The following is a 25,598-nucleotide window of genomic DNA, read 5'->3' on the forward strand; positions in this document are numbered from 1 at the left end:
TAAAGTTGTTACTTCAGGGATTGTTGAAACCTGCAACCAAGACATGCTTAGTCCCTTGATTTCCTTTTTTTTTTTTGCTTTTTAGGGCCACACTTATGGCACATGGAGGTTCCCAAGCTAGGGGTTGAATTGGAGCTACAACTGCTGGCCTACACCACAGCCATAGCAACACAGGATCTGAGCCGCGTCTATGACCTACACCACAGCTCATGGTATTCTTAACCCACTGAGCGAGGCTAGGGATCAAATCCACATCCTCATGGATGCTAGTCAGATTCGTTCTGCTGCGCCACCACAGGAACTCCAGTCCCTTAATTTCTGACCATTCAGAAGGCATCCCGGCTGCAGGAGGGGAGTTCCTCTCTCTGTCGGTGCTTCGTGTGGCACTGTTTTTCTGCCTCATCATGTCTTTGATGATGATTTTATCCAGAGCCTAGAGTTCAGAATGATGATAAGATGGGGTCTTTGAAAAGCACGATAACTAAATCACTACTCTTCTTTCAGGTCGGAGTTCAGGTTTTCACCAAGAGACCGCTGGATAACCAGCAGGGTAGTTTTAACCCAGACGATATTATCACTTGCCTTAAGAAGTACCCTCGGGCTCTGGTGAAGTACCTGGAACATCTGGTCATGGACAGGAGACTGCAGGTGAGGCCTGGGGCACAGGCCAAGATGTGTGGGCTGCAGTGGCCTCACACTGTCCCAACTTGGCCGACGGGTCGGACGTAACTTTCCGTTCCCAGCGCTTAGACTCTACTCATGGGAGGTCAGAGGGAGCTGGGCAGTTTGTGAAAAAGACCAGAGGCCTGGAATTCCCCATGGCCTAGCAGTTAAAGATCCTGCATTGTTACTACAGCAGCTCCAGTCTCTGCTGTGGTGTGAGTTCGATCTCTGGCTGAGGAACTTCAACTTTGGGTGGGTGCGAGGCCAAAAAAAAAAAACAAAAAAACAAAAAAACCTGGAGGCCTAAGTAGCTTTTCTATCACTCGTTCTCCTGTCCCTTCCGCTTATACATATATATTTTTCTTTTTCTTCCTTGTTATGATTCTTAAAGGGAATAAAACAGGCTGCCCCTTTTTGGAGAAGACCTAAATCCTATGGCCCTTACTTCTCAAAAATGACAAGGGAGCCTTTTATATTTTCCCATAGATTTTAGATTTGGCCTCTCTGCTTTCACCCCAGAGCATGTGCTCCACCCCGGAGCGCCCCCCAACCTTGCCTGGCGGGTCTTGGGGTGCCTGCGGGCGGGAGGTCTCAGGGCCCCTTGCACACGCTGCCTGCCCGCCCGTGTCCTGCAGAGGGAGGAGTACCACACGCACTTGGCCATGCTCTACCTGGATGAGGTGCTGCAGCAGAAGCCCGGCGCCGACGCCACAGGTGCAGCAGTGACCGAGACGCGGGCGAAGCTGCGACACCTGCTCCAGAAATCCGACTCGTACCGAGTCCACTTCCTCCTGGGTGAGTGGGTCTCCGCAGCCTCAGGTGGAGGGGACGCAGGGACGGAGGCCTTGGCATCTTGTCTGGACTTGGGTGGAGGGGTGGTCCTGGAATCTCTGTGGCACAGGGTCAGCCTTCTGGAGGGCGGGCGAGGCCCTGCATCCATCCTTCACCCCCCAAGAAAGGGACAGTGGCTCTGGGGCCCATGGCACAAAGGCCTCCTGGGAAGTCAGGAGGCCTGCGCGGCGGCCGAGCCAATCTCCCTTCGAACTTCCTTCCTTGGCATTGATGCACTTGGGCCCATTCCCTCTGAGGCTCCAGCTTTGATCCTGGCCTTGCGGGCTGGTCCTGCCCTCAGCAGTGTGCCCACCTGCTTGGAGCCGGGAGGCAGGGATCCTGGAGGGGCCTGCTCTTCATTTCCACCCAGTGCGGAGACCACAGTTTCCATGTTGTAGAAGAGCCTCAGCGCAGCAGCTGGGAGCACTCCTGGGACACTGGAGCTTCCAGGTGTCCTTACCTGGGGGACAGTGTGGAGCTTCCGGGTGTCCTTACCTGTGAATGACTATTGCTCTTTAGCTGCAGTGAACTCCATGTTCTGACTGTTAGGATCCATTCCCATTGTCCAGAGTCACCAAGTCCTATAAAGTCTCCACAACTGAATCTGTGGTTCCTGAGCCCTCTCATCTGGAGAAATTCAGGGTCAGGTTCCCAAAAACCCCTGGTCACATTTCTGTGGACTGATCCATACCAGTCAATAATTAACCACTCAGTCAATAACCATGTTAATATATGTCTGTTTAAAGACATCTTATTTGGAATTCCCTGGTGGCCTAGTGGTTAAGGACTTGGTATTGTCACTCTTGTGCCAGTTTGATCCCTGCCCTGGGAACTTATGCATGCAGCAGGCCTGGCTAATAAAATAAAATAAAATCCCTCCTCAAATAAGTAAAACAAACAAACAAAAAAAACCCTTATTTAATGTATACCGCTGATTGGCTGACCCTGAGCATGTGGCTTGGGCCCCAGTGACCTGGGGGACACGTGGACTTTCTCCTGAGGCACCTTGCAGGCAGACTTCCTGGCCAGCTGCCTAGATGCCCCAAAACTCTGCCCCCCCCCCCCCCCCCCCCCCCGTGGGGTGTCCAGTGGTAGCCCTGCTTTGCCGGTTTTTGAGCCGAGGGCCCTGGGCAGGCAGCGCGGGTTAGACTGGCACCATGAAGCCTGGGCCCTGCGTCTCTAACCAGTGGATCCCACCTCACAGACAGGATCCGGGGCGCCGGGCTTCCTATGGAGAGCGCCATCCTGCATGGGAAGCTGGAGCAGCACGAGGACGCCCTGCGCATCCTCGTCCATGAGCTGGCGGACTTCCCGGCGGCGGAGGACTACTGCCTGTGGCGATCCGAGGGCAGAGACCCACCCTACCGCCAGCGGCTCTTCCACCTGCTGCTGGCCCTCTACCTCGGCCCTGGTCCCTCCTCGACTGAGCTGACCGTGGCCGCCGTGGACCTCCTAAACCGCCACGCCGCCGAGTTTGACGCCGCTCAGGTCCTGCAGCTGCTGCCAGGCTCGTGGTCGGTGCAGCTGCTCTGCCCGTTCCTAACGGGGGCCGTGAGGGACAGCATCCACGCTCGGAGGACCACCCAGGTGGCCGTGGGCCTGGCCAAGTCCGAAAACCTGATCTACAAATATGACAAGGTGAGAGCCAGCCTTGCTGTGTTAGGCATTTAAGTCAAGGTCGATTGCACCCAAGGGAAAATGTTCTTTCTCCATTTTTTTCTCCATCGCTTCAACGCGCCCCAGCTGGGATTCTGTTCACCCAGAATCAGGTGCGGCAGTGGAGGTGCGCGCTGGGCGGGCAGGTGTGCGGTGGCCGCAGCCCCTCCCCTGCCAGGCGCTGAGGATCGGGGGTGAGCGAGGGAGGCGCGGATAGCGCTGTGCACCGCCCCTTCCACACTGTAGGTCACGATGGCCTCGTCCACGCAGCTGGTTCACCCAGCCGCGGCCGTTACCGTCTCCCTTTCACAGAAGGGGGCGGAGGCAGAGGCACCGGGGGCCGCACAGAACCTTCAAGGAGTGAGTTGCAACCAAGCCAGAACTGCACTGCTAGTCCTCTCCGGCTGCGGTGACAAATCCCACAGGCCAAGGGCTCAGCTGGCCTCTTCCTCTCCTGTAAGGGCCACCCCCGGGGCTTGTGGGGGCCCCACCCTCGTGATTCCTTCAACCTCGATACCACCCAAGGCCCCCCTCCATGCGCCTTCACCTGGGGCCTAGGGCTTCCACGCCGGAATTTGGGGGAGCTGCCTCCCCAAGCTCACTCGGGGAGACCTCTCTCTGGAGAGGACCAGCCTGCGCACCCAGAGCAGGAACCCACGTGTTCCTCCTGCTGGGGAGCCTCCATGGACCCCCCCCCCCCGGGGGGGGAGCGGGGGGGAGTCCAGGCGGGAAGATCTGGCTTCCCTCCCCAGGCTGGTCCCGCTCATCTCACTGCTCTCAGGAGGTGTGCACCTTCCAAGGGGGCTCCTCTCATACCCTGCTTTCCTCTGCCTGAGACATTCTTAGCTCATTTTGTGCTGGTGAACTCCTACTTGAAACCCCACCCAAGTCTTTTCTTTTGTGAAACCTTTCATCCTGAAAGCAGACTGGTGCCTCATCTGGAGCCTCATCTGCCTGCCCACTCGCTGCATGTACCCGGAGTTGCCTCCTTCTCTGTTAGGCATGGGGTTCTCAGAGGCAAGAACCTCCTTTACTTATATTGCTGTTCCTGAGCCAAGCCTCTTGAAGCCATTGAATGTGTGTTTGTTGAATGACTAGAGAAACTAATAAGGTGACTTACCAGGCCATCCCTCCATCCTGCCAATGGGCTGACTCGCTGGGTCAACACGCGTGAATTGTACAGAAAGGCTTCTAACTTGCAGAGCAGGGGGCCTATTTATCAGACAGGGGTAATGAAGTTTGGTTAGTTTGGTCAATTACCTTTAAAGGAAGGAAGTGACACTTCCTGGCTCTGGTCAGGAACGTGCCATATGGATCGACCACATGGCTTTGACTAAGTCTCTTATTTGGGCCTCACTTTCCTTGTGTGCAAACGAGGAGAACAGGTAACTAGACAGCTCCCATGGTCTTTGCAGCTCCAACACCGTGTGACTTTATAACAGGCCTTATTTGAATACACTCGAACTCAGCGGATGTTTGAGAGAAGGTCTCAGTGGGAAATGCCCCACTGAGACCAGCAATTACTTCTGTAAAAAAGAAGGCAGTTGCATAGCCTTTCTGACTTTTCCAGTTCCTGAGGCTGTTTGTGTTTATTTTCACCTCTAATATTCTAGCTCAGGAATTGATGTGAAAGCCGAGCTCATCAGTGATCCACGGGGTAATGCGTGTCAGCTCTGAAAACCAGTGTGACTTGACGTCCCAGAAGTCTCTGTCTTTCTGTCTCTTTGCAGATGAAGCTGAAAGGAAGCTCTGTTCGGCTCTCAGACAAAAAGCTCTGCCAGTTGTGCCAAACCCCGTTCTCCGAGCCTGCGTTTGTCAGGTTCCCCAACGGGGGGCTTGTCCACACCCACTGTGCGGCCAGCAGACACACGAACCCCCGCTCCCCGAGCCCCGGGGCCCGGACTTGACAGGCCTGGCTGGGGGCTCCTCACCAAGCCTGTCGGGCACCCAGAGCAGAGGCCGCTGCGCTCGCACCAGCCGTGGCCGAGGGACAGCATCTGATGCTGGGAAATGGGCTCTTCGCAGCCATCGGATGTCAATGCACGGTCCCCCCAAAGACTCGCCAGACTTGCCTGTCCAGGCACATCACGACCCCAGACTCTTCCCAGACACCGCCCCCCCTCGCCACCCAGACAACCCCCCCACCGTGCCCCGATCTGTAGATGCACATGTGCTCTGGAAATGTCTGCTCCATGGGGACCGGTGGCGGGGGGTGGGGGTGGGGGGCACCATCCTCATCCTCACCGATCGGCCGCTGGCCCCATCTCGGGCTCTGCCCTGGGGACCGTGGACCTTAGGGAAGTATCTGTTCCTTCCCACCCCACCCCCCACCCCCCACCCCCCAAAAGGCCTGCCTGTGCACCCAAGCCCCCGCTTTGGGTAAATTCATTCACTCTGGATGCCTCACAGTGAGGGCCCTGAGGACATGGGTCTGGAAGTCGGTGGCAGGGACGAAACCCACACCGTCTGCTGGTTCGAAACTCCACGATGGCCGTGTTGGACTGGAAGTTTTTATTTAAAGTTACATCCTCTTTGTGGTTTCTCTCTCGTTCAGCAGTGCACCTGTCATGTTCGTTAGGGACGTTTTTCCTTGTTAAAATGTATCCTCTGATGACTTGGGTGAAAAGCGAAAGGCCGGGGACACCAAGCCAAGTATACCCTGCAGGGTGGCCTGGGTGGGGCTGGCCATGGGTGACAGCCGCTGCTCAGTGACGGGGAATCCACCTCCTCCCGAGGGAGTGCTGCCTGCGAGGAAGTCCAGTCAGGCCGCCTTACCTCCAACACTTTACCCCCTGCCCCGTGGCCTCCTGCACACACGGGACAGAGGGGACAGATGCTCCCCAGCCTCACAGACCCGGCGTCCCCAAGGAAGCTGACGCTGTGGTTATTTCACTGCCCTCTTCTGCATTTCTTCCTGGCGGGGATTGACTCTATCAGGGACTAACAATAAAAGGCCATGTCCCCAGCCGTGCGGCCTGGCAGCCTCTCATCAGCCTATGTGTGACCAGGGGACCCTGGGAGCCATCCCTCCCTCCAGTCCAGGCCTTACGGACGGGGACACAGATCAGCCCCTGTTCCGGAAAAACATTTTCTGTACTAATAATGGTCTACAGTCTCTCCTCTTGGGATCCTGCCCAGGCCGGAAAGCAAAGACATCCATGCTCTTTCCTACTGGGTCTCAATTTCTAAGGAATAAATGATGGAGAAATTCCATAACTTAGCCGTGTGCTGTGTAAGCGGGTCCTGAGCCTTCCCCTGCGGTGATTGAAGGAGGGTCACGTTTCCAGACGCCTTATCGTCACCACTTGTGAGTCTGGGTTCATTCCTGAGGACAGGTGACAGTACATGGGACACTGCACTTTTCAAAGCACCGTCTCTCTAGGCGTGGGTGCAGTCCTGGAAAAGCCTTCTGGTGACTCCCTAATTTGGGGACACATGTCTTTCCCTTCGCTGAACGTCAATCCATATCTTGAAATGCCTGTTTTCCTTTAGAATAATGGGCACTAAAGGTGAACAGTTTTCTGTCTCTTCCACATCCTTGGACACAGCAGAATTCTGTGCAGAATTATTAAAAAGCATCACCTTGCTCTCACCTGTCTTAACTCTCCCTTTTCTCAAATCGTATTTTTGAAAGAAACGCACGGGTCTTTCTCAAGGCCTGCTGTTTTGTGACTGTGCGGTGAACAGAGCAATTAGAACCCCTCTTGGCCCTTTTCTCCCCGAGGTAGGTGCTGTGTAACCGTCCCAGTCAAAGCAGCAGGGATGGACTCAGTGGACATGGACATGAGTATTCTATGGGCAAGACTTTAATTTCACAAGCTGTTTCTGTGCTGTCACTTATCAAGTATCCCTGTGGGAGTGTCGTGGGGGCTGTGGCACCTCAGGCCTGCGCTCAGAGCTGGAAGGTCCGTGCCTGAGCCTAGGGATGTGCTGGCAGGAGGACCTTGCAGGCTGTGGGTGCCAGCCTGGAATTGCAGTGCACCACACGTCTGGAGCAGCCCTGCTTCCCACTCACTCTCCTGTAGACGCTGTGGTCCTCGCAGGTTTACTCTCGGCCCGGACCAGGTCCCAGATACCCAAGGTGTACATATGGAAATATTGATTTTATTAAAATTCTTTAATTCTGTGTACTTCCTCTAATGATTTCTGGTGGCTTCTCACCCCTTTATTTTTATTTATTTTTTAAATCTTTTTTGGCCACATCCACGGCATGTGGAAGTTCCGGGGCCAGGGATCAAACCCACGGGACAGCAGTGACAACAGATCCTTAACCCGCTGACGCACAAGAGAACTGCACTTAGCACCCCTTTAGCCAAACACTCCCAAGGCAAGCTTGCTGTCTTTATATTTCTACTCCCTCGAATAAATACTTTGTCTAAATCTCACCCTTTAAATTTTAATTCATCCCTTAGAACCCCATTCATCGCAGCACTTCTAGAAATCCTGTTGTGTGTATCTCACAGCCCCTTCTTCCATCCAGGTCCTGCACCAGCTGGGGGCGAGGGCCCGTTCCCAACTGAGAGCCCCCGAGCGATCTAAGCCGACCTGCCTGCCATAGGGCTGGTCAAGCCCAAGGAGGTGTGGGAGGTGGAAGGGCGAGCTGTGGTGAGTCATCCATATTTTGAGGTGCAGGTTGTTGGGGTGACTTTCTTGGGGCCACAGTGGGTGGGAGCTGTGGTCCCCGCCTACAGGTTTCCCCACCGATGCTTTACTGACCGCAAAAGAGGAAACCGGAAACCAGCCAGGGTGCCCATGCTCAGCCACTTCTCTCACTCCAGTGTCATTGGCACTTAGGGCTCATTAGCATATTAGGGGGAGGAATGGGGGACCTGGGCTGGCCATCCTGGCTGGAAAAGAAGAGATCACGGATTCAGACAAAGTGGCTGAGAGAAAACAGCCCTGTGGATTGAGGTCCTGATGGATCGCCGGTGGGGGCAAAGCCTGGCGCCTGACTTGCTAAATGGGCTGTGACTGGCGTCGGTGGAATTAGATACTCACACCCCATTTGCTGGAAGTGGGGCTGTGGAAGGAGGAGGTGCAGGAATCTGGACCACGTGGTCCAGCAAGAAGGAACTGGAAAGCCACACCCACGAGGCAACAGCCACATGTGACTTGGGTGGTAAGACGTGGTCAGCAGGTGTGGGACAGCCCCGGTCTCACTGGCCAAAGCACATCAGTGGCGGTCCTGGAAAGCCACCTCTGCGAAACCACGTGGTGCCATCCACAGCCTGGAGGTGGCCCCAGCAGGTATCTGGGGACCCTCGGGTGTCAGCCCTGGGTTTCGAGCAGAGAAGCAGCGCAAAGGAGAAGGCGGTCCAGGCCCTGATACCAGATGCTGCCCTGTCAGATCTGGGGCTCGGGGAAGCACCCAGCACAGAAGCTCCTCTGCAGGTCCCCACTGAGGCGCAGCAGTGCATCTGCTCCCAGAATCTCATTGTGACCAGGACAAGCCCTGGGTGTGGCCCACGCCCACTGGCTCCAGCTGCCCTTTGCAAAAGCAGGTTTCGGGTGCCCTTTGCTCCAGCGCCTTCCAGTCTGGGCTGAGCATTGCTTTACCTGTTCTCAGGGGCTCTGGCTTCCACAGCCCTTCACCATGACCAATCCCCTCTCTAGAGGACTCTTTCCTTCGTCTCGCTAGATTTACCAGCTTTTCCTTTTCAGGTTCGATTTGTTTCTGACTAAGCTGGGGAAGCAGGAACAGGACAAGCATGAGAGGCGTTGTTGCTGCCATCCTGCTCACTTGCCAGCCTTGGCCTCTGTCCTGCCGCTCACATGGTTACGGTTTGCTGGGAGCAGCGGGTGCATGGTGGACTGAGGACTGCCCTTTCCCACTTCAGAAATCAGCACATCCCAGCCAAACCCCCAGGTCTATTGCAAAATTCTTTTTCAATACATTGCTGACTTACAGACAGCAATTGACTTAAGTTCATCAATATGTAAAATATAAGAGTTCCCTGGTAGCTCAGTGGGCTAAGGATCCAGTGTTGTCACTGCAATGGCTCAGGATGCTTCTGTGGTCTAGGTTCAATCCCTGGTCTGGGAACTTCCACTTGCCTTGGGTGTGGCGTAAATAAAGAACTAAAACTGAAATGCTGAACTTAGGCTTTCCTGAGAATTAGAATGAAGGGCATTTTCCCAATTGTGTACATGCTCCTAAGGGCATTTGATTTCTTGAGGGCACACCCACGGCATACGGAGGTTCCCAGGCTAGGGGTCGAATCGGAACTGCAGCTACCAGCCTGCACCACAGCCACTGCAACACCAGATCCTTAACCCATTGAGTGATGCCAGGGATCGAACCCACATCCTCATGGATACTAGTCAGGTTCATTAACTACTGACCCATGACCGGAACTCTGATTTGATTTCTTTGATTTCACTTAACTTACAAGAATTTATTCACTTTATATGAGTAAACAGAAAATTTTCTTGCCAAAAAAAAAAAGAAAAATTACCGCACTGAAACCAACAGCACTGAACACAGCCAGAAGTCAAATTGGGGCTTGAACCCACGTGCCGGGACTTAAACCCAGCCAAAACACAGATTGGGTCTCGAACCCAACCTAATGCCAGATTGGGACTTAAAACCACGATTTTAAATGCTAGTTACTCACCCTGTGTCTGGATTTACTGAGGTTCAGGTTCTTTATCCCTCCACGCAGAAGGAATTCGGCGAGAGACAAAGTGATAGGCAAGAAACAGGCTTATTAGGGTAGGACGTTTGTAAGAGATGCAAGAAAAAAGCTCTGCCCAAGAATCCTGACAGCCGAAAGTTTTATCCTCCAAGGGGCGTGGGGGTCAGAAAGGCCCGCCTCTTCCTTTCTGGGAGTAGTAGCTCTTCCTTAGTATCCCGTTAGGTGTGTATTCAAATTGGCTGAGGGGTAGTATTCAAACTCTTGCTCTAGGTCTGAATCTGAATGCAGGCCTCACTCCATCCCCTACCCAATGACCTGAGGCAATTCTGGCACTTCCACTCATTAAGCAAGCCTGCCTTGTTCTGCTGATGGTTTTCTTGAGCTTGCAGTGGTCTCCCAACATCTCCCAGGTGTCCCTCTTTTTTTTTTTTTGGCTTTCGAGGGCCGCACCTGCTGCATATGGAGGTTCCCAGGCTAGGGGTCAAATTGGAGCTGTAGCCACCGCTGGTCTACACCACAGCTTACAGCAATGCCAGATCTTTAAACCACTGGGTGAGGCCAGGGATCGAAGCCACAACCTCATGGTTCCTAGTCAGATTCATTCCCACTGCGCCATGACGGGAACTCCCACAGGTTTCCCTCTTTATCTATGATCCCCTATTGGGACTTCCACAGTCACCTGTGCCTACTCCAGTCCAATCAGAACTACTAGTATGACTATAGTTAAATGCATTTTCCATGCATGTTTGTTTTCTCTCCATTTTCATGGATTCTTTTACTGTGATAAAATGCATGGAACATAAAATTCACCGTTTTAACCATTTCTCCATGCACGTTCACAATGCTGGACAAGCATCCCACCGGCCATCTCTCCAACATTTTCATCTTGCCAAACAGAAACTCTGGTCCTCATGAAACACTGACTCCATCCCCCCAGGCCCTGGGCCCCACCCTTGTCATTTCTATCTGAGAAGTCCAGATACCCTATGACTGTACAATATGAGTACAATCCCCGTGCGGTATTTGTCCAGCATATTTGTTTATTTATTTATTGTCTTTTTAGGGCCGCACCTGCAGCATATGGAGGTTCCCAGGCTAGGGGTCTAATGGGAGCTGTCGCTGCCAGCCTATACCATAGCTACAGCAACGCCAGATCTGAGATGTGTCTGTGACCTATGCCACAGCTCACAGCAATGCCAGATCCTTAACCCACAGATCGAGGCCAGGGATTGAACCCAAAACCTCATGGTTCCTGTTGGATTTGTTTCTGCTGTGCCACGACGGGAACTCCATTGTCCAGCATATTTGATACTCTGGCTTATCTCACTCAGCTTAAGGTCCTCAAAATCATCTATCTTGTAGCATATGTCAGAATTTCCTTCCTTTTTAAGGCTGAATAATAGTCCATTTCATGGTTTTTAAGCAGTATATTTAGTTACCCCACCGCCAGTGACTAGATCAGGCAGATATTAGCTCTGAAAGTGGGCCCTCCATAGAGGTGGTGGGAATGGGCTCTGGGTGAACTGGTCTGCATTTGGACCAGCTAGTAGGTGAATTGTTTACTGTCTCTAGGAACTAGCCAGCCCTTGGAGTGGCCAACTCTCCAGGGTTAGCCAGGCCTCAGAACGTTAAAGCATCAGAATACAGAAAATATAGCCTTTTTTTTTTCTTTTTGTGGCTGTACCCGTGGCATACGGAGGTTCCCAGGCCAGGGGTGGAATCAGAGCTGCAGCTGCTGGCCTACACCACAGCCACAGCAATGCAGGATCTGAGCTGCATCCATGACCTATACCGCAGTTTATGGCAACATTAGGTCCTTAACCCACTGAGCCGCAACGGGAACACCATACAGATTTTTTTTTTTTCTTGCTTTTTATGGCTGTACCTACAGCACATGGAAAGTCCCAGGCTAGGGATCAAATTGAAGCCTACGCCACAGTCACAGCAACTCAGGGTCCTTAACCCATTGAGTGAGACCAGGGATCAAACCTGAATCCTCATGGATACTAGTTGGATTTGGATTCATTTCCACTATGCCACAGATGAACTCCCATGACTCTTAAAAACAGTGGAAAAGAGAAAAAAAAATCAAAACAAGGAGTACTTAAATAACTTAGCTTGGGAGGAGTTCCCGTTGTGGCGCAGTGGTTAACAAATCCGACTAGGAGCCATGAGGTTTCGGGTTCGGTCCCTGCCCTCGCTCAGTGGGTTAACGATCCGGCGTTGCCGTGAGCTGTGGTGTAGGTTGCAGACGCGGCTCGGATCCCGCGTTGCTGTGGCTCTGGCGTAGGCCGGTGGCTACAGCTCCGATTCGACCCCTAGCCTGGGAACCTCCATATGCCGCGGGAGAGGCCCAAGAAATAGCAACAACAACAACAACAACAAAAAAAAGACAAAAGATAAAAAAAAAAAACTTAACTTGTGGTGCGTCCATGTAAGAGACGTTTAGAAATCACTTCAAAACATGGAAAAAAAAAAAAAAAAACACCAGAAAGTTAGGCTAAAAAGTCATGGTGAAGTATGGTCTGAAATTTGCAAACGAATATATGCTTTTTGAAAATGTAATTTAAAAAGACTAGAAAGAAAAATCTTTTTTTTTTTTTTTGTCTTTACTAGGGCTGTACCCAAGGCATACGGACATTCCCAAGCTAGGGGTCTAATCGGAGCTACAGCCGCTGGCCTACACCATCCTCTTACAGAATCTAAATCTAAACCTTAAAGTTTAGAGTCCACTCATGTCTAGTTAAGAACTACCCGTATCTGCTTATTGCATCCTCTGAAAAGGAAAGAGCCAAGAAAAATGGAGACGGGGGCTGGGAAGTGAAGGGCTCTGAGGGCGGAAGAGGATCTGTCAGTTCACAGGAAGCTGTAACAGAGATTTAGACTCTGCGAGACAAAAACCTAGTAAAACATCATTCCTTTTTTTTTTCTGTCTTTTTAGGGCCGCCCTGTGGCATATGGAAGTTCCCAGGCTAACGGTCCAATCAGAGCTGTAGCTGCCAGCCTACGCCACAGACACAGTAAAGCAGAATTCAAGCCATGTCTGCGACCTACACCACAGCTCACAGCAACATCGAGTCCTTAACCCACTGAGCGAGGCCAGGGATCGAACCTGCATCCCCATGGATGCTAGTCAGATTCGTTAACCACTGAAGCATGAGGGGAACTCCTAGAACGTCATTCCTTAGAGAACACAGGAAGTCGGCAGGTTCTCTCTATCCCCTGCGGGCCAGAGCGGATGCTCTCAGCAGCCCCCAGCATCCCGGAGGGGGGAAAACACTTCCTGGGAGCCTCGACCACTTGCTTCCTTTAGGGCCCAGTAAATCCTGGGACAATGGAAGTCTTGGGGAGACCCTGCTGCCCAGTGTTTCTCCCTCCCGTCCCATTGTGCAGGCTTTGAAGGCCAAATGCACCTTGCACTGGACCTTATGCATTTCTAAAATCACTCACATCTGTTTCTCTTTTACGGTGAGGTGAGGGACCCTGTCTTCACAGTTCGTGAAACACTTGAAGTCTTCTTGATACCACAGCAAAACATCGAACCAAGGGGGACGGCAGCAACGAGGGAGGAAAGGAGAAAAGGGGTCCCGAAAGGACAGTGAATAAGGAGCTGCAACTCCGTCTTTAAAAAAAAAAAAAGCTTCCGGGGAGTTCCTTCCGTGGCTCAGTGGTTAACGAACCCGCTGCAGTGTAGGCTGGCAGCTGCAGCTCCTGTTCGACCTCTAGCCTGGGAACTTCTATATGCTGCAGGTGTGGCCCTAAAAAGACAAAAACAACAACAACAACAACAACAAAAACTTCCAAAAATGAGCTTGGCTATTTTTCTCCCTTGGCTGGAGGGCTTGGCAAAGGGACAGCAGATGCCAGTGATACAGAAGAGAGCGCAGAGGAGCTGGAATGTGCCCACCAGGTGTCATTGTCCTTAGTACCTTGGCCTTGGGGACTGTGAGGCGTTACCCTGACCCTTCTGAGGCTGAACTGGCCCAGGAGCACCCTCAGATTTCTGATTGCAGAAGGGAAGGTTCTAGTCACATCTGAGTTTTTCCCACACAGATGAGTTCCTTCTGTTCCCATCAGACTAATTAGGAAACATCTCTCTGGGCTGCAGCCCCTCCCTAGCTCCCTGTGTGAGCCGGGCACCTCTCTGGTTCCTACAACTCCTTGTCCCCAGCTCCTCCAGGACAGAAGGGGAGACAGTGGAAGGTAAATTATAACTGTTGGCTACAGTGCCCTCTGACGCCTGCCCACAATAACATGTGCGCGTGCACATGCACACTCACACACACACACACACACCACGTCTTGTGTTCAAACATCCTTTTAATCTTACACGATCCAGATGTAAGTGCCCCCAGGGCCCCAGCCCTCCCTTTCCTTGAGTAGTTCAATCACTATGTCCTGGCCCAAGGCTCCCATACTCTGAGCCATCAGCAACCTGTTCAGTGCCCTCCAAGAGACAAAGCTGTGACATTATGACCTTTTCTTTAAAGTAATCAAATTCTTGAAAGAGTCGGCCTCATCGCTCTTAACTGTTTTACTTATTTATTTATTTATTTATTTTTGTCTTTTTGCCATTTCTTGGGCCACTCCCGTGGCATATGGAGGTTCCCAGGGTAGGGGTCTAATCGGAGCTGTAGCTACCAGCCTACGCCAGAGCCACAGCAATGCGGGACTCAAGCCGCATCTGCGACCTACACCACAGTTCATGGCAACATTGGATCTGTTAACCCACTGAGCAAGGCCGGGGATCGAACCCGCAACCTCATGGCTCCTAGTCGGATTCGTTAACCACTGCGCCACGATGGGAACTCCTTGACTGTTGTTTTAAATGGAGAATTGTTTATCCTGGCAAAAGTCAGCCCTCTGTGGCTACGAATTCTCCAACACTTGTGTGTAACTGTGGTGATGCTCACCTCAGCCCAGGCATGAACATGCATGCAATTTTGTATCTGGAGGTAGGTTCCCAGGCATTGGGGGCTAGCAGTAAAGAGATGATATGTTTATTTCACAGTGAGAAAATTCTCATTATGAAATCTGTACTTATGATTTGGGAATATTCATGTGTTCTAAGGCTGTTTTTCAAGATCATGCAACATCCTGGTAGAGACTCCTGAGAAGCCCCCAACTCCTTCCCTGTTGACAAAGCTAAAACTGGACAAAGGGCCTCTTGGCTAGGAAATCACTCTCCCAGCCTCCTTTGCCACTGGAGGGGTCACATGATATGTCTCATAGGACCCCACCAGGTGAACAGAGGCAGGGAGATCAGTCACACAACCTCACCAACTGCAAAAGAGGCTGAGAGATGAATCATATGACAAAGCCAACTGCTAAGGAGTCTGGGAGACCAGTCACATGACCCCATCAGTTGCAAAGCAGGTAGGAGATGGAGTCACATGACTCACTCCACCTGCTGAAAGGAAGAAGGGAGCCAAATCACAAGACCCCACTAGCTGCAAAGCAGGCTGGGAGAGAGTCACAGGACCACAGCAGCTGCAAGGGGGCTGGGATAGGAGTGACATAACACCACGGACTGCAAAGCAGCCTGGGAGATGGAGTTGCATGACTCCACCCACTGAACCGAAGTTGACCCCATGACCTGTAAAGCAGGCTGGGAGACCAGTCACTGCCTTCGAGCTAAAGAGGTGGATGGGAGTTGAGTCATATGACCCCAAAACTCAAAGAAGGCTGAGAGGTGGCCTTGCTGTTGGTGGGATCATGTGACTCATCATCCATCTCCTTTCAGCCAGTGGGAGCATGTGACTGGTCTCCCAGTCACCTTTGCAACTCATGGGGTCATGTGACCCAACTCCCCACTTCCTTGGCAGCTGATGGGGTCACATGATGCCTCCCACAGTCTCCTATGCATCTGATGGGGTCATATTACTAGTCTCTCAGCCTTACAGCTGGTAGCATAATGTGACTTGTCTCCCAGCTTCCTTTACAGCTGGGGGGTTATGTGGCTCCATCTCCCAGCCTCCTTTCAGCTGGCAGGGTCATGTGACTAGACTCAGTAGCAGGGAAGTGTAGGGAGGGTGTTTGTGCTGTATTCCCCCTTCCTCCACTCTTTTGTGTCAAGGGCTGGGACACAACCTGGTTGCTGCCCAGACTGACCACAGAGGTGTGGACAACAGAGACTGAGATGGGAGGAACCTGCGTTCTGAACAACCACATGGGCAGAGGGCGCGCCTTGCTACTGGGACTTTCTTGAGAGGGAGTGGGGTTATGTCTTAAAGTTAGCCTTGGGGGCTCTGTTACAGCAGCCCTGCCCATGCACCCTTTTCCACCCGTATCCCTGCGTGCCCAGTTACCCTACCCAGCTCTCTGCAGACCTCGGAGTCACTGAGAACAGTGGGGTGAGACCTTGGGTTGCTTCCTGGGTCTTTGTAGTGGGGTTACACCAACACCATCCCCCCACCCCCTAACAGCCCAGGGAGGTGGACTCACAGCACAGGCAGAGTTTCCCCTGGAAGGAAGAGGTCATTTCGGGCCATTGGTTCCCTGTTCCTGGCTTCAGTGAATGTTGTGTCCTGGGCCTTCGAGCAGGTTGACAGCACAAGTCTAATGAACTCTGCCCCAGAGAGCCAGCCCTACCATGACCCTGACATTGGACTAGACCCTCATATACACTATTTCATGTATTCTTCATGTGGCCTCTGGCTGGGAGCGTCTCCATCATTTAGGAGACTAGGAACCTGGAGGAAGAATCATTTGCCTGAATCTCACAGAGCAGGTGGCGCTGGGCTGGGAACGTGCTATTCCCTCCACCCAACTTCTGCTCCCCAAGACTCCAGGGACTCCTGAGCAGGGCTGCCCACAGTGTGAACAAGGAGCACAGAGCAACCTCAGAAATAATAAAGGAGGTGGCGTTTGTAGTCTGAAAAAAGCATGTGCTATACATCATGTTGGGGAAAGTATACCAGGGATCAAGGTAGCCGTGGGAATTGATCTTATTTTTTTTTTTTTGGTCTTTTTCTGGGCCGCACCCATGGCAGGTGGAAGTTCCCAGCCTAGGGGTCGAATCAGGGCTGCAACTGCCAGCCTACACCACAGCCACAGCAATGCCAGATCCTTGACCCACTGAACAAGGCCAGGGATTGAACCCACGTCCTCATGGATACTTGTCAGGTTAGTTCCTGCAGCACCACCATGGGAATGCCTGATCTAGAGTTTCCTGCTCATTTCAGTTGACAAAACGGCCTAGAGAAATTTTGCTCCTCTGTCACCTTAACAGCAGGGGCCAAGATTCCCGACGACAAGGTGGTGATTTTTCCAAGGGGTCAGAATTAGGAGGACACTTCTGAAACTTACTGTGTCTCATTTTCTGAGGCTAGGCTCTCCCATGGGGCCCAGGGGCTATCACACTCCAGTCACTGCCCAGAGTTTGCATGAAGCCCAAGGCCGGAGAGAAGATGAAGACAAAATACAAAGAAGCAGTGGTTGCCCTACAGGCTTCAGTGAAGGGGACAAGAACTTGGAATTTACATAGTATCTAAGGACCTCCAAGTTTAAGGCTCAGCAGGGCTGCAGAGACTCCCGAGGGCACAAAGTGAAAGTCAGGGGTGGAAACCAGCCAGCTGGAGTTACTGGGGGGTGGGGGGGGAGGTTTAAAATGTGGGAGCCCTGTTATGACCCCCCCCCCCAAACCACTCAGTCTCCTGGTGCCATCTGATCTGTATTGTCCTTTGGGCTCTGCAGCTTGGCTAGTGGCTTCCAGATTCCAGGCTTCCAGAAGTGATGGCGTGTTCCAAGGTGTGGACCCCAGACTCGTGGCTTACTAGTTGTGGCCCTGGTGCTAATTCTGGCAAGAACACAGTCTTATACACTGAAAGAACAAGAATACTTTATTTAAAATATATACAAAATTATTACTTTGAAACATATATGTTACGGTCCAACATACATCAGAGAACACTGATCGATGTAAATTTGGGTGCCTTTGCTCATTCAGTTTTGTGATTTCTCTTTTACTCAAGACTCCTGAAGACCATTCTCTTCAATGCCCGCTGGCAGAGGGAGGATCCCAGAGGCCTGGTCCCTGGTCCCCTTGGTGGTCTGGCTGTGCTCTTGTACACCACGGAGGCCACGCAACTCTGGCCTTGCTGGGGGCACTGGGGACAGAGAAGTGACGGGACCCTCATCAATCAATCACAGACCCGTGGCCCATCTTCTAGCTCCTTCTCTCTCTCTCCCTGCTGCCCCCTCTCTCTGGGTATAAAAGGGTCTGGGGGGAGGGCAGGTCAAAAACGAGGGTGAAGTTGGTGAGAAAAGGTGCCAATCATTTTCTGGAAAAGCCCCCGTCCTAGATTCATGTAAATGATGTTCCCTTTTTTCCTGCCTTGGTCCTGGGAGGAGAGCAAGAGAAGGCGGCGTGGGCGGGGGGAAGGAATACAACCTCGGGAAGGAAATGAGAAGACAAACACAAGAGGGGCTTCTGTGCATGACGCCAAGTGTGCCTTACGATTATCCTGAGATAAATCAGCTGCCTTTTGGGGCTGAGCCCCTGCCCCTCGTCACCATCTCCTGCAGTGCCTTGCATCTCAGGGACACTTAATAAGTGCTCACTGAATGGATAAACAGACGGAGGTGGGGATCAGAGCATCAGGTAGGTGGCAGGAAAGCAGATACCATCTCAACCTGCTGCCCTGCTTGGCGGGTGGGGAAGTGGAGGCCCAGAGAAGTGGGTGAAGCAAGCAAGGCCCTATGACTTGTTCCTGAGAGAGTTAGACCTCGAGTCATCTTTTCTCAAGTTCTCCTTAAACTCCCCACTTTGCTCGGATCTGGAACTGTAAGGAGACTCTGTGGCCTCACCCGTGCGCCCTGAACTCAGGAAGGTCACTCCCGTGTCAGAAGCTCCCGCTGGTAATGGTGGCCCTGGGCATAGGGGCTGGGTGTTTGGGACAAGGAGAATGGTCCCCTCTAGGCCCTGCCCTCCTGGGACTCCAGTCCTGCCCGGACTGGGGGACCGAGGTCCCAGGAGGTGACTGACCCCGAGGGCAGGGGTCAGATTCCTGTGGCCCTGAATGAGGTAGAGGAACAGAGGTCAGGGGGCAGCCCGCGGGGGGAGGCCCAGCGCTGGACACATGTGGTGGCCTCAGGGGGCCGGGAGAAACCCGTCAGCAAAGCCCCCCGGCCACTCCTGAGACCAAAAGTAAGTCACTACAAGAACTTGCTGAAAAGACGAATTACAGGAGTGTGGTTCTTGCACACGGGGACAGATGGAATGAGAACGGGGGGCCCAGGGACCAGGGGCTGTGACAGCAGGCAGGGAGGTGATGGGCTTCTGGAAAAGCCCCCGTCCTAGATGGGCCTGGCCAGGTAGGGCGTCAAAGACTGGCACGAAGGCTGGGGTGGGTTTCTCCTTTCAGCTGAGCTGCCCTGAACATTCTCTGGGATTCAAGCCACCGAGGCCTCCCATGGGTCACCCTGGGGAGCTGAAAAGCACAGGTGCTCCCCGCTTCCCAGCGTGACTTTGGTTTATAGAAGGGATGCTCTGGCATCATGGACATTCACACCCGACCAGTGCCAAGAACCCTTTGTGTTTCCACAACGCACAGCCGCAATCATACAGCCTCTGGAGAACACTGGTGCCCAAGACGGTTCAGGATCCACGAGATGAATCGAACCTTTTGGGTTTCTCAGGATGGAAACTGCCCAGGGTGTGGAGGGGATCCTGGAGGCAGGTGCAGGGAGGGCTCTTTAGACAAAGCTTCCTCCTACCCCCAGCCCCCAGCCAACTTCCCTCCCTGTCCCCTCCCTAAGGGTGCCCCACTCCTCCATCACCCACTCACTTCCCATTTCGTCTTCACCACTGTCCAGTTTCCTTGAGAGCCACACATTGTTTCTTCTGCCGTTAGAAACAAAAATAATTCATCTGGCAACCTTGCGAGCCCGCAGCTCACCTGGTAACAAATGAGTCCCTTTGTGCTTAAGAGGCCCCCACAGAGTGCTGGCGATGGAGAAGCCCCCGTGGAGGCAAGCAGAGGAGGCGGGGCCCCGCGCCGCAGGCCAGGGGGTGCGTCGGCCTCCCCTACACGGCGGACTGGTTTTCAGGGCACGCGTAGACGGTACTCGGCTGGATTCGCCTCCGGATCCGCTCAGGCACTTTGGGGAGGATCTGGAAGGTCTGGGGCAGCAGCTCCAGGCAGGCCTCGCGGAACTTCTTGATCTTCCAGCAGTAGACGATGGGGTTGAAGACGGACTTGAGGTAGCTGAGCCACAGGACACAGGAGCTGGTGGTGTAGAACGAGGGGCCGCAGTAGAAGCGCCGACTGAACACGGACAGCAGGCTGTAGACCGAGTGCGGCAGCCAGCACAGCGAGAAGCCCACAAAGAGGATCAGGATGGTGGTGAAGGCCTTGGTTTTGAAGCTCAGGTCCAGGCTGACCTGCTGGTGCCGCTGGAGCCGCCGCAGCCCGGCGCGGGGCAGCCGCCGCAGGTCCAGACTGTCGGACTGGTTGTGCACGCGGACGGCGTTCTTGCGCACGGTGTGCAGGATGCCCAGGTAGGAGCACAGCATCACGGCGAAGGGCACAAAGAAGGCGGCGCCCACCAGCAGCAGCACGTAGGCGCGGCCTCCCGGGCCCTCAGTGTAGCCCAGCACGCACTGCGGGGCCCGCGCCGGGACCTCCACCAGTGTCCAGCCGGCCAGCGAGGGTGCCGAGACGCAGAAGGACAGCGCCCAGGACGCGGCGATGATCACCTTGGCCCTGCGCGGGTTCAGCCTGTCCTGGCGCTGGACGATGATGAGAAAGCGGTCCACGCTGATGATGAGCAGGATGGCCACGCCCTCCAGGACAAAGAACCAGTAGAGGGTGGCAGAGAGCCGGCAGAAGTAGTCCCCGAAGTGCCAGTGGACCGTGATCAGGGTGACAGCCGTGAAGGGCATGCAGCACAGGGACAGCATGATGTCGGAGAAGGCCAGCGTGGCCAGAAGCAGGTTGATGGCCGAGCGCATGGCCGGCCGCTGGTACACGATGATGCAGACCACGGCGTTTCCAAGGAAACCCACCACGATCATCAGCATCATGACTACCGCCAGGGACATCCTGAGCGGGGCGGGCGCCCCGGAATCCTCCCCAAGGCTCCCGTTCTGCGGTGCAGATTCGTCGGTCTGGATGGACGTGCTGTTGCAGGCCATGGTGGAGGAGATCCTGGGGCTGGGGCCGGAAGGAGCGGAGGGAGCCCTCAGCGCTTGGGGGGCTGCCGCGTTCTGTCTGCCGACTGCATCTTCCTCCCTGCTGACTGGGATCTCGAGGGAGCCGGAAGGGCCGGGAGGAGCGTCTTTCTTTGGGAGCACTGGCTGGGATCTGCACTTCATCAATCACAGCCTCGTCATCTCCGTGACAACCGACTATGCCCACAGCCTCCTATTTGGACGCTCTCTGTGGCCTGGAGCAAAGAAGCACCAAGGAGAAGGGAGTCAGACCTTCCAAGCGCTGGTTGAACAAAGCAAGTTCCATTTTACAGGTGTTCTAAGCACCAGTGGAGAGAACTAATGACTCAGTGATTTGCCACTTGGGGGTGGCTTGGTCTTCACAGACACTCTGAGCCTTGCCACATAACCGGGGACCTAATCAGACTGCCTTGTGGGGCCCAGAAGTGAAGGCTTTGTAATCAATCTTTGTGCAATAAGCATTTTTTTTTTCTTTCTTTTTAGGGCCACATCCAATGCATACAGGAAGTTCCCAGGCTAAGGGTGGAATCAGAGCTGCAGCTGCTGGCCTACACCACAGCCACAGCAATGAAGGATCCTTAACCCACTGAGCACAGCCAGGAATCAAATCCGCATCTTCATGGATACAGTCGGATTCATTTGTGCTGTGCCATGAGGGGAACTCCAAATAAGCATGTTTTTTTTTTTTTTTTTTCCCCAATAAGCATTTTTTTAAATTGCTTGACTTGTAAGCAGCCTGAGCCAATGAAGCTTTGGATGAGGCAACTTACTGTAGAAAGCCAGCTCCATGTGGGCAGGTTTTTCTGTGTCATTCTCACCTAGGACTTTCTCCCCCAACACCTAGAACAGTGCCTGGCACAGAGAAGATGCTCACTGATATCTGTTGGGTAGACAGACAAATGGCAGTTGACACTGCTGCAAATAAAATTTATTTTTTTGGCCTATGGCATGCAGAACTTCCCGAGGCACAGCAGTGACAACACCAGGTCCTTAACCTGCTGAGCCACCAGGGAACTCCTGCTTAACTTTAAGTGTAGGTTCACATGCAGTTGCAAGAAATAATCTGGGAGTTCCCATTGTGGCTCAGCAGGTTAAGAACCTAACTAGTATCCATAAGGATGTGAGTTCGATCCCTGGCCTCACTCAGTGGATTAAGGACCCTCTCGTTTCTGGGGTGTGGTGAAGGCCGGCAGCTACAGCTGAGATTTGATCTCTAGTCTGGGAATTTCTAGATGCCACAGGTTTGGCCTTAAAAAGAAATTTAAAAAAGAGAAAGAATCTGGAAAGATCCCATGTTTGCTGACCCAGTTTCCCCTAACAGTAACATTTGGATAACTGCCCTGCTGCTTGAGTATTATGTTTGGGAACACTGATGAAAGGAGGACAGCCTTTTAAAAGATGCTGTTACTTTTCACTTTTGCATTTCTTTTGTGGCTGTGGCAAGGACGGTGTTCCATAACTCAGCTTTGTCCAGAGTCTGATGGCCTGGGTGGGTGAAATCCACTTTTTTCTTTTTTTTTTAAATTTAAATTTAATTTTTAATTTTTAATTTTTTTAATTTTATAAGTTACTTTTTATTTTTTAATTTTTTTTAATTTTCTTTATTTTTGATTAAAATTTTTATTTATTTATATTTTTATTTTTTGAATTTTTAAAAAAATTTAAAATTTTTTAAATTATTTATTTATTTATTATTATTTTTTTAAATCCACTTTTCTATCACTGGGCATCTCTGGCAGGCTGCTTACCCTCAGCCTGTCCATGCTGGGTGATAGTGAGCCCTTCACCTGTGCCCTTCTCTGCGCTGTGAGAGTTCATCTTCCCTACGATGGTAATTATGGGAGTGATTTCACGCTGAACCAAAGGAACAGATGGTGCAAGGAATTTTTTTTTTTTTTAATGTGTGTCTCGAGGTTGAATCAGATTAGAATCATTTGGGCTTCTGGGCAACAATTCTCTATTTTAATTTAGCATTTTGGTCACAGTCCTTCTTCAGCCTGAAGCACGATCACCTCCTCGTGGGCAGTTTTGCCCTGGAGGAGGCAGATGCGTGATGGGAATATAAGCCCCAAGAGAAGCAAGTTAACTGATGGGAAGCCCTTCAAGGTCAAGGCACTTTATTGGAGTTCCAGCCACACACCCCCCTTGGCCCTGGGCAGCAGCGCTGGGGTTGAGGATAAATGAGCATCCTGAGCTGAGGTTCAATTAATGTGCCTCGGAGGGATGACCAGCCTGTGTCCTGCTGGGCTCTGGTAGAGCAGGAGCCCGCTGACCTTGGTCTGAGTGAGCCAAGTCTACAAAAAGGATGGAAGGAGCTTTCAGCTGTGAGCAAAGAGGAAACACTGCCATCCACGCTCTGAATTAACCACAGCATTTGCTAAAGCTCCTTCAGCGGTCCTGCTGTGCACAGGGAGCCATCCTTTCCTGCCATCGCACCCCCACACCACGGGGGTGGGGCAGCGAAGACGAAGGGGAGCTCAGGTGCCGTCATGACCAGCTCACCTTCACAAAAGTAGTGCAGAGTGGAGCAAGACCCGAGATGGGGGTCAGGTGCCGAGACTCCGAAAGAGGGGCCCATCTTTGGTTGGATCACAGCGAGAGCGAACGACAGGGTTTAGTGTCCATGACACTGACAAATACGGAAAAGACAGTCCCTTCTCCTGAACCACCCAAAACCAGGTACAGAGAACCACACCTTCCAGCAGGTGAAGGATGGTGGGTGGTAACCTGTGAGGGTGAGAGGAGGAGTCTTTCTCTTCTTGCTAAATAGGACATCTCTGGCCTCTGGCGGGACCCCCAGGTGGTACCCTGGGGGCTTACCCTGGATCAGGGTGGCCGCAGGATCCCACAAGGCCCTGGGACCCTCCCTCCTTCTTCCCCCTTCCTCGTTCCCTCTCTTCCTCTCCTCCCATCATCTTCTTTCTCTTCGTCTATCTCTCTTCCCTAGCTTTTAAATGTTTTTTTATTATGGTACATTTCAAACCTGTAGAAAAGTAGCAAAACTAGTATAACAAAGCCCCACCAGGCCGAGCTTTTGAGAGATGTTTTTCCCATCGCCTTCCATTTAAGTGGGTGGCAACTCTGACCTTTCTTGTCCCCAGAAAGTGCCCGTCCAGGGTGTTTCCAATACAGGGACGAGATTCTGCTGGGTTTCTTTGGAAAGAGACAAGCAACGGGCTGTGAGGCAGAGGAGTGCCTGATGGATGTGGAGGGGAACGCCAGATGGGGGGAGTTTCCTAGAAAGCGGGGTTGGGGGGGGCAGAGGGGCAGGGGTTCTAAATCTCTCTGAGCTGCTCCAAGGCTTTGGCCATTCTAATAAGGATGGACCTATAGCCAGAGGTGAGTTCCCAACAGGATGTTGCACAACTTGCAGTTGCAGGTAACAAGTCTCCTTAGCTGGTAATGTGTACCTCTGAGTAGACAGGAAGGGACAAAGTCCGAACTATTTTCTCCCTGTCTCCTTTTCAGTGTCAGATAGGAAAAGACCGACCAGGCTGTGACTTGAGACAGAGAGTGACAGAACTGGGAGGGAAGAGGGGGAGCAATGGGAGCAGAAGCTTGGGCAGGGCGACGGGGGGCTCTGAGTCCAGAAGAGGCATAGAAGGAAGACTTCCTGCCGAGAGGGGTTAAGCACCAGTGGAGGCTTCAGCGGAGGCTCATATCTCCTTCTGTCACCTAGAGTGGGGTCTGCCGCTCGCCACTTTAAAGCTAGTACAGAGGCCACGTTGGGAGGAAGGAAAGTTTGCTTTATTTCAGAGGCTGGCAACTGGAGTAGGGGGACAGAGTCCAGAGTCCAGACTCCAAGTCCTTCCACTGACGACCAGGGGACAAGAGCTTTTAAAGGGGAGTTTCGGCGGGGACAGGAGGAGGGAGGGGGCTGCCTGCAGAAGCAGCACAGTCATCCTGAAAGTGGTCATGGGTGGTCTTGATTGTTGTAAGTACAGTTAGTCTTAAGTTCCAGGGTCAGTTTGTTCCCATTTCCTTGAGACCAGTTCTCAGAATAATGGCACCTTATGTCATGGCTACAGTCTGGTCACCATGTGGTTAACCTCTTCCACCAGGTGGTAATTCCAGTATCTACAGGACAGCTCACGGGACACGGCTCAGAATAACATCTACAGCTCTTGAGGAGGAGCTGCAGATCCTTGGCTTTGCTTAGTGATTAAACTACTGTTATTTGGTCTTGTTTGTTTTCCTTTGCTTCTGCATTTTCTCACTTTTGTTATGGCTATATCCATGGCATGTGGAAGTTCCCAAGCCAGGGATCAAACCTGTGCCATAGCAATGACAATGCTGGATCCCTTTTTTTTTTTTTTTTTTTTGCTTTTTTAGGGATGCACCTGCAGCACATGGAGGTTCCAAGGCTAGGGGTTGAATCAGAGCTGTAGCCGCTGGCCTACACCACAGTCATAGCAATGTGAGATCAGAGCCGTGTCTGTAACCTACACCATGACAGCAATGCTGGATACCCAACTCACTGAGCGAGGCCAGGGATCAAGCCTGAGTCCTCATGGATACTGGTCATGAGATATATCCTCACGAGATACTAGGTAACCACATCCTCATGGATATTAGTCGGGTTCATTTCTGCTGCGCCAGGATCCTTTAATCCGATGAGCCACCAGGGAACCTCTGGACTT

At 52.5% G+C, this 25,598-nt stretch overlaps 2 protein-coding genes across 2 annotated transcripts in view; one reads left to right on the top strand and one right to left on the bottom strand.

The window, feature by feature from the left end:
- The window catches only part of TGFBRAP1 (transforming growth factor beta receptor associated protein 1), a 49,670-nt gene extending 43,307 nt beyond the window's left edge, over positions 1 to 6,363 (top strand). The window contains exons 9-12 of the mRNA XM_047781323.1: positions 505 to 648; positions 1,299 to 1,458; positions 2,699 to 3,132; positions 4,881 to 6,363. Of these exons, the coding sequence (XP_047637279.1) occupies positions 505 to 648; positions 1,299 to 1,458; positions 2,699 to 3,132; positions 4,881 to 5,057 (915 nt within the window). The 3' untranslated portion in view covers positions 5,058 to 6,363. The remainder of the gene's footprint in view (positions 1 to 504; positions 649 to 1,298; positions 1,459 to 2,698; positions 3,133 to 4,880) is intronic.
- A 13,198-nt stretch (positions 6,364 to 19,561) lies between these two features.
- GPR45 (G protein-coupled receptor 45) lies at positions 19,562 to 21,167 on the bottom strand. The gene has a single exon (XM_047779187.1). The coding sequence runs from the start codon at positions 21,100 to 21,102 to the stop codon at positions 19,813 to 19,815; it is 1,290 nt and encodes a 429-aa protein (XP_047635143.1). The 5' UTR covers positions 21,103 to 21,167; the 3' UTR covers positions 19,562 to 19,812.
- Positions 21,168 to 25,598: the final 4,431 nt, after the last annotated feature.

Source organism: Phacochoerus africanus, chromosome 5 (genome assembly GCF_016906955.1).
Source record: "Phacochoerus africanus isolate WHEZ1 chromosome 5, ROS_Pafr_v1, whole genome shotgun sequence".
Lineage (NCBI taxonomy): Eukaryota > Metazoa > Chordata > Mammalia > Artiodactyla > Suidae > Phacochoerus > Phacochoerus africanus.

Excerpts from the sequence above, each read along its gene's own strand:
- GPR45 (XM_047779187.1), bottom strand. The coding sequence starts at position 21,102 with ATGAAGTGCAGATCCCAGCCAGTGCTCCCAAAGAAAGACGCTCCTCCC.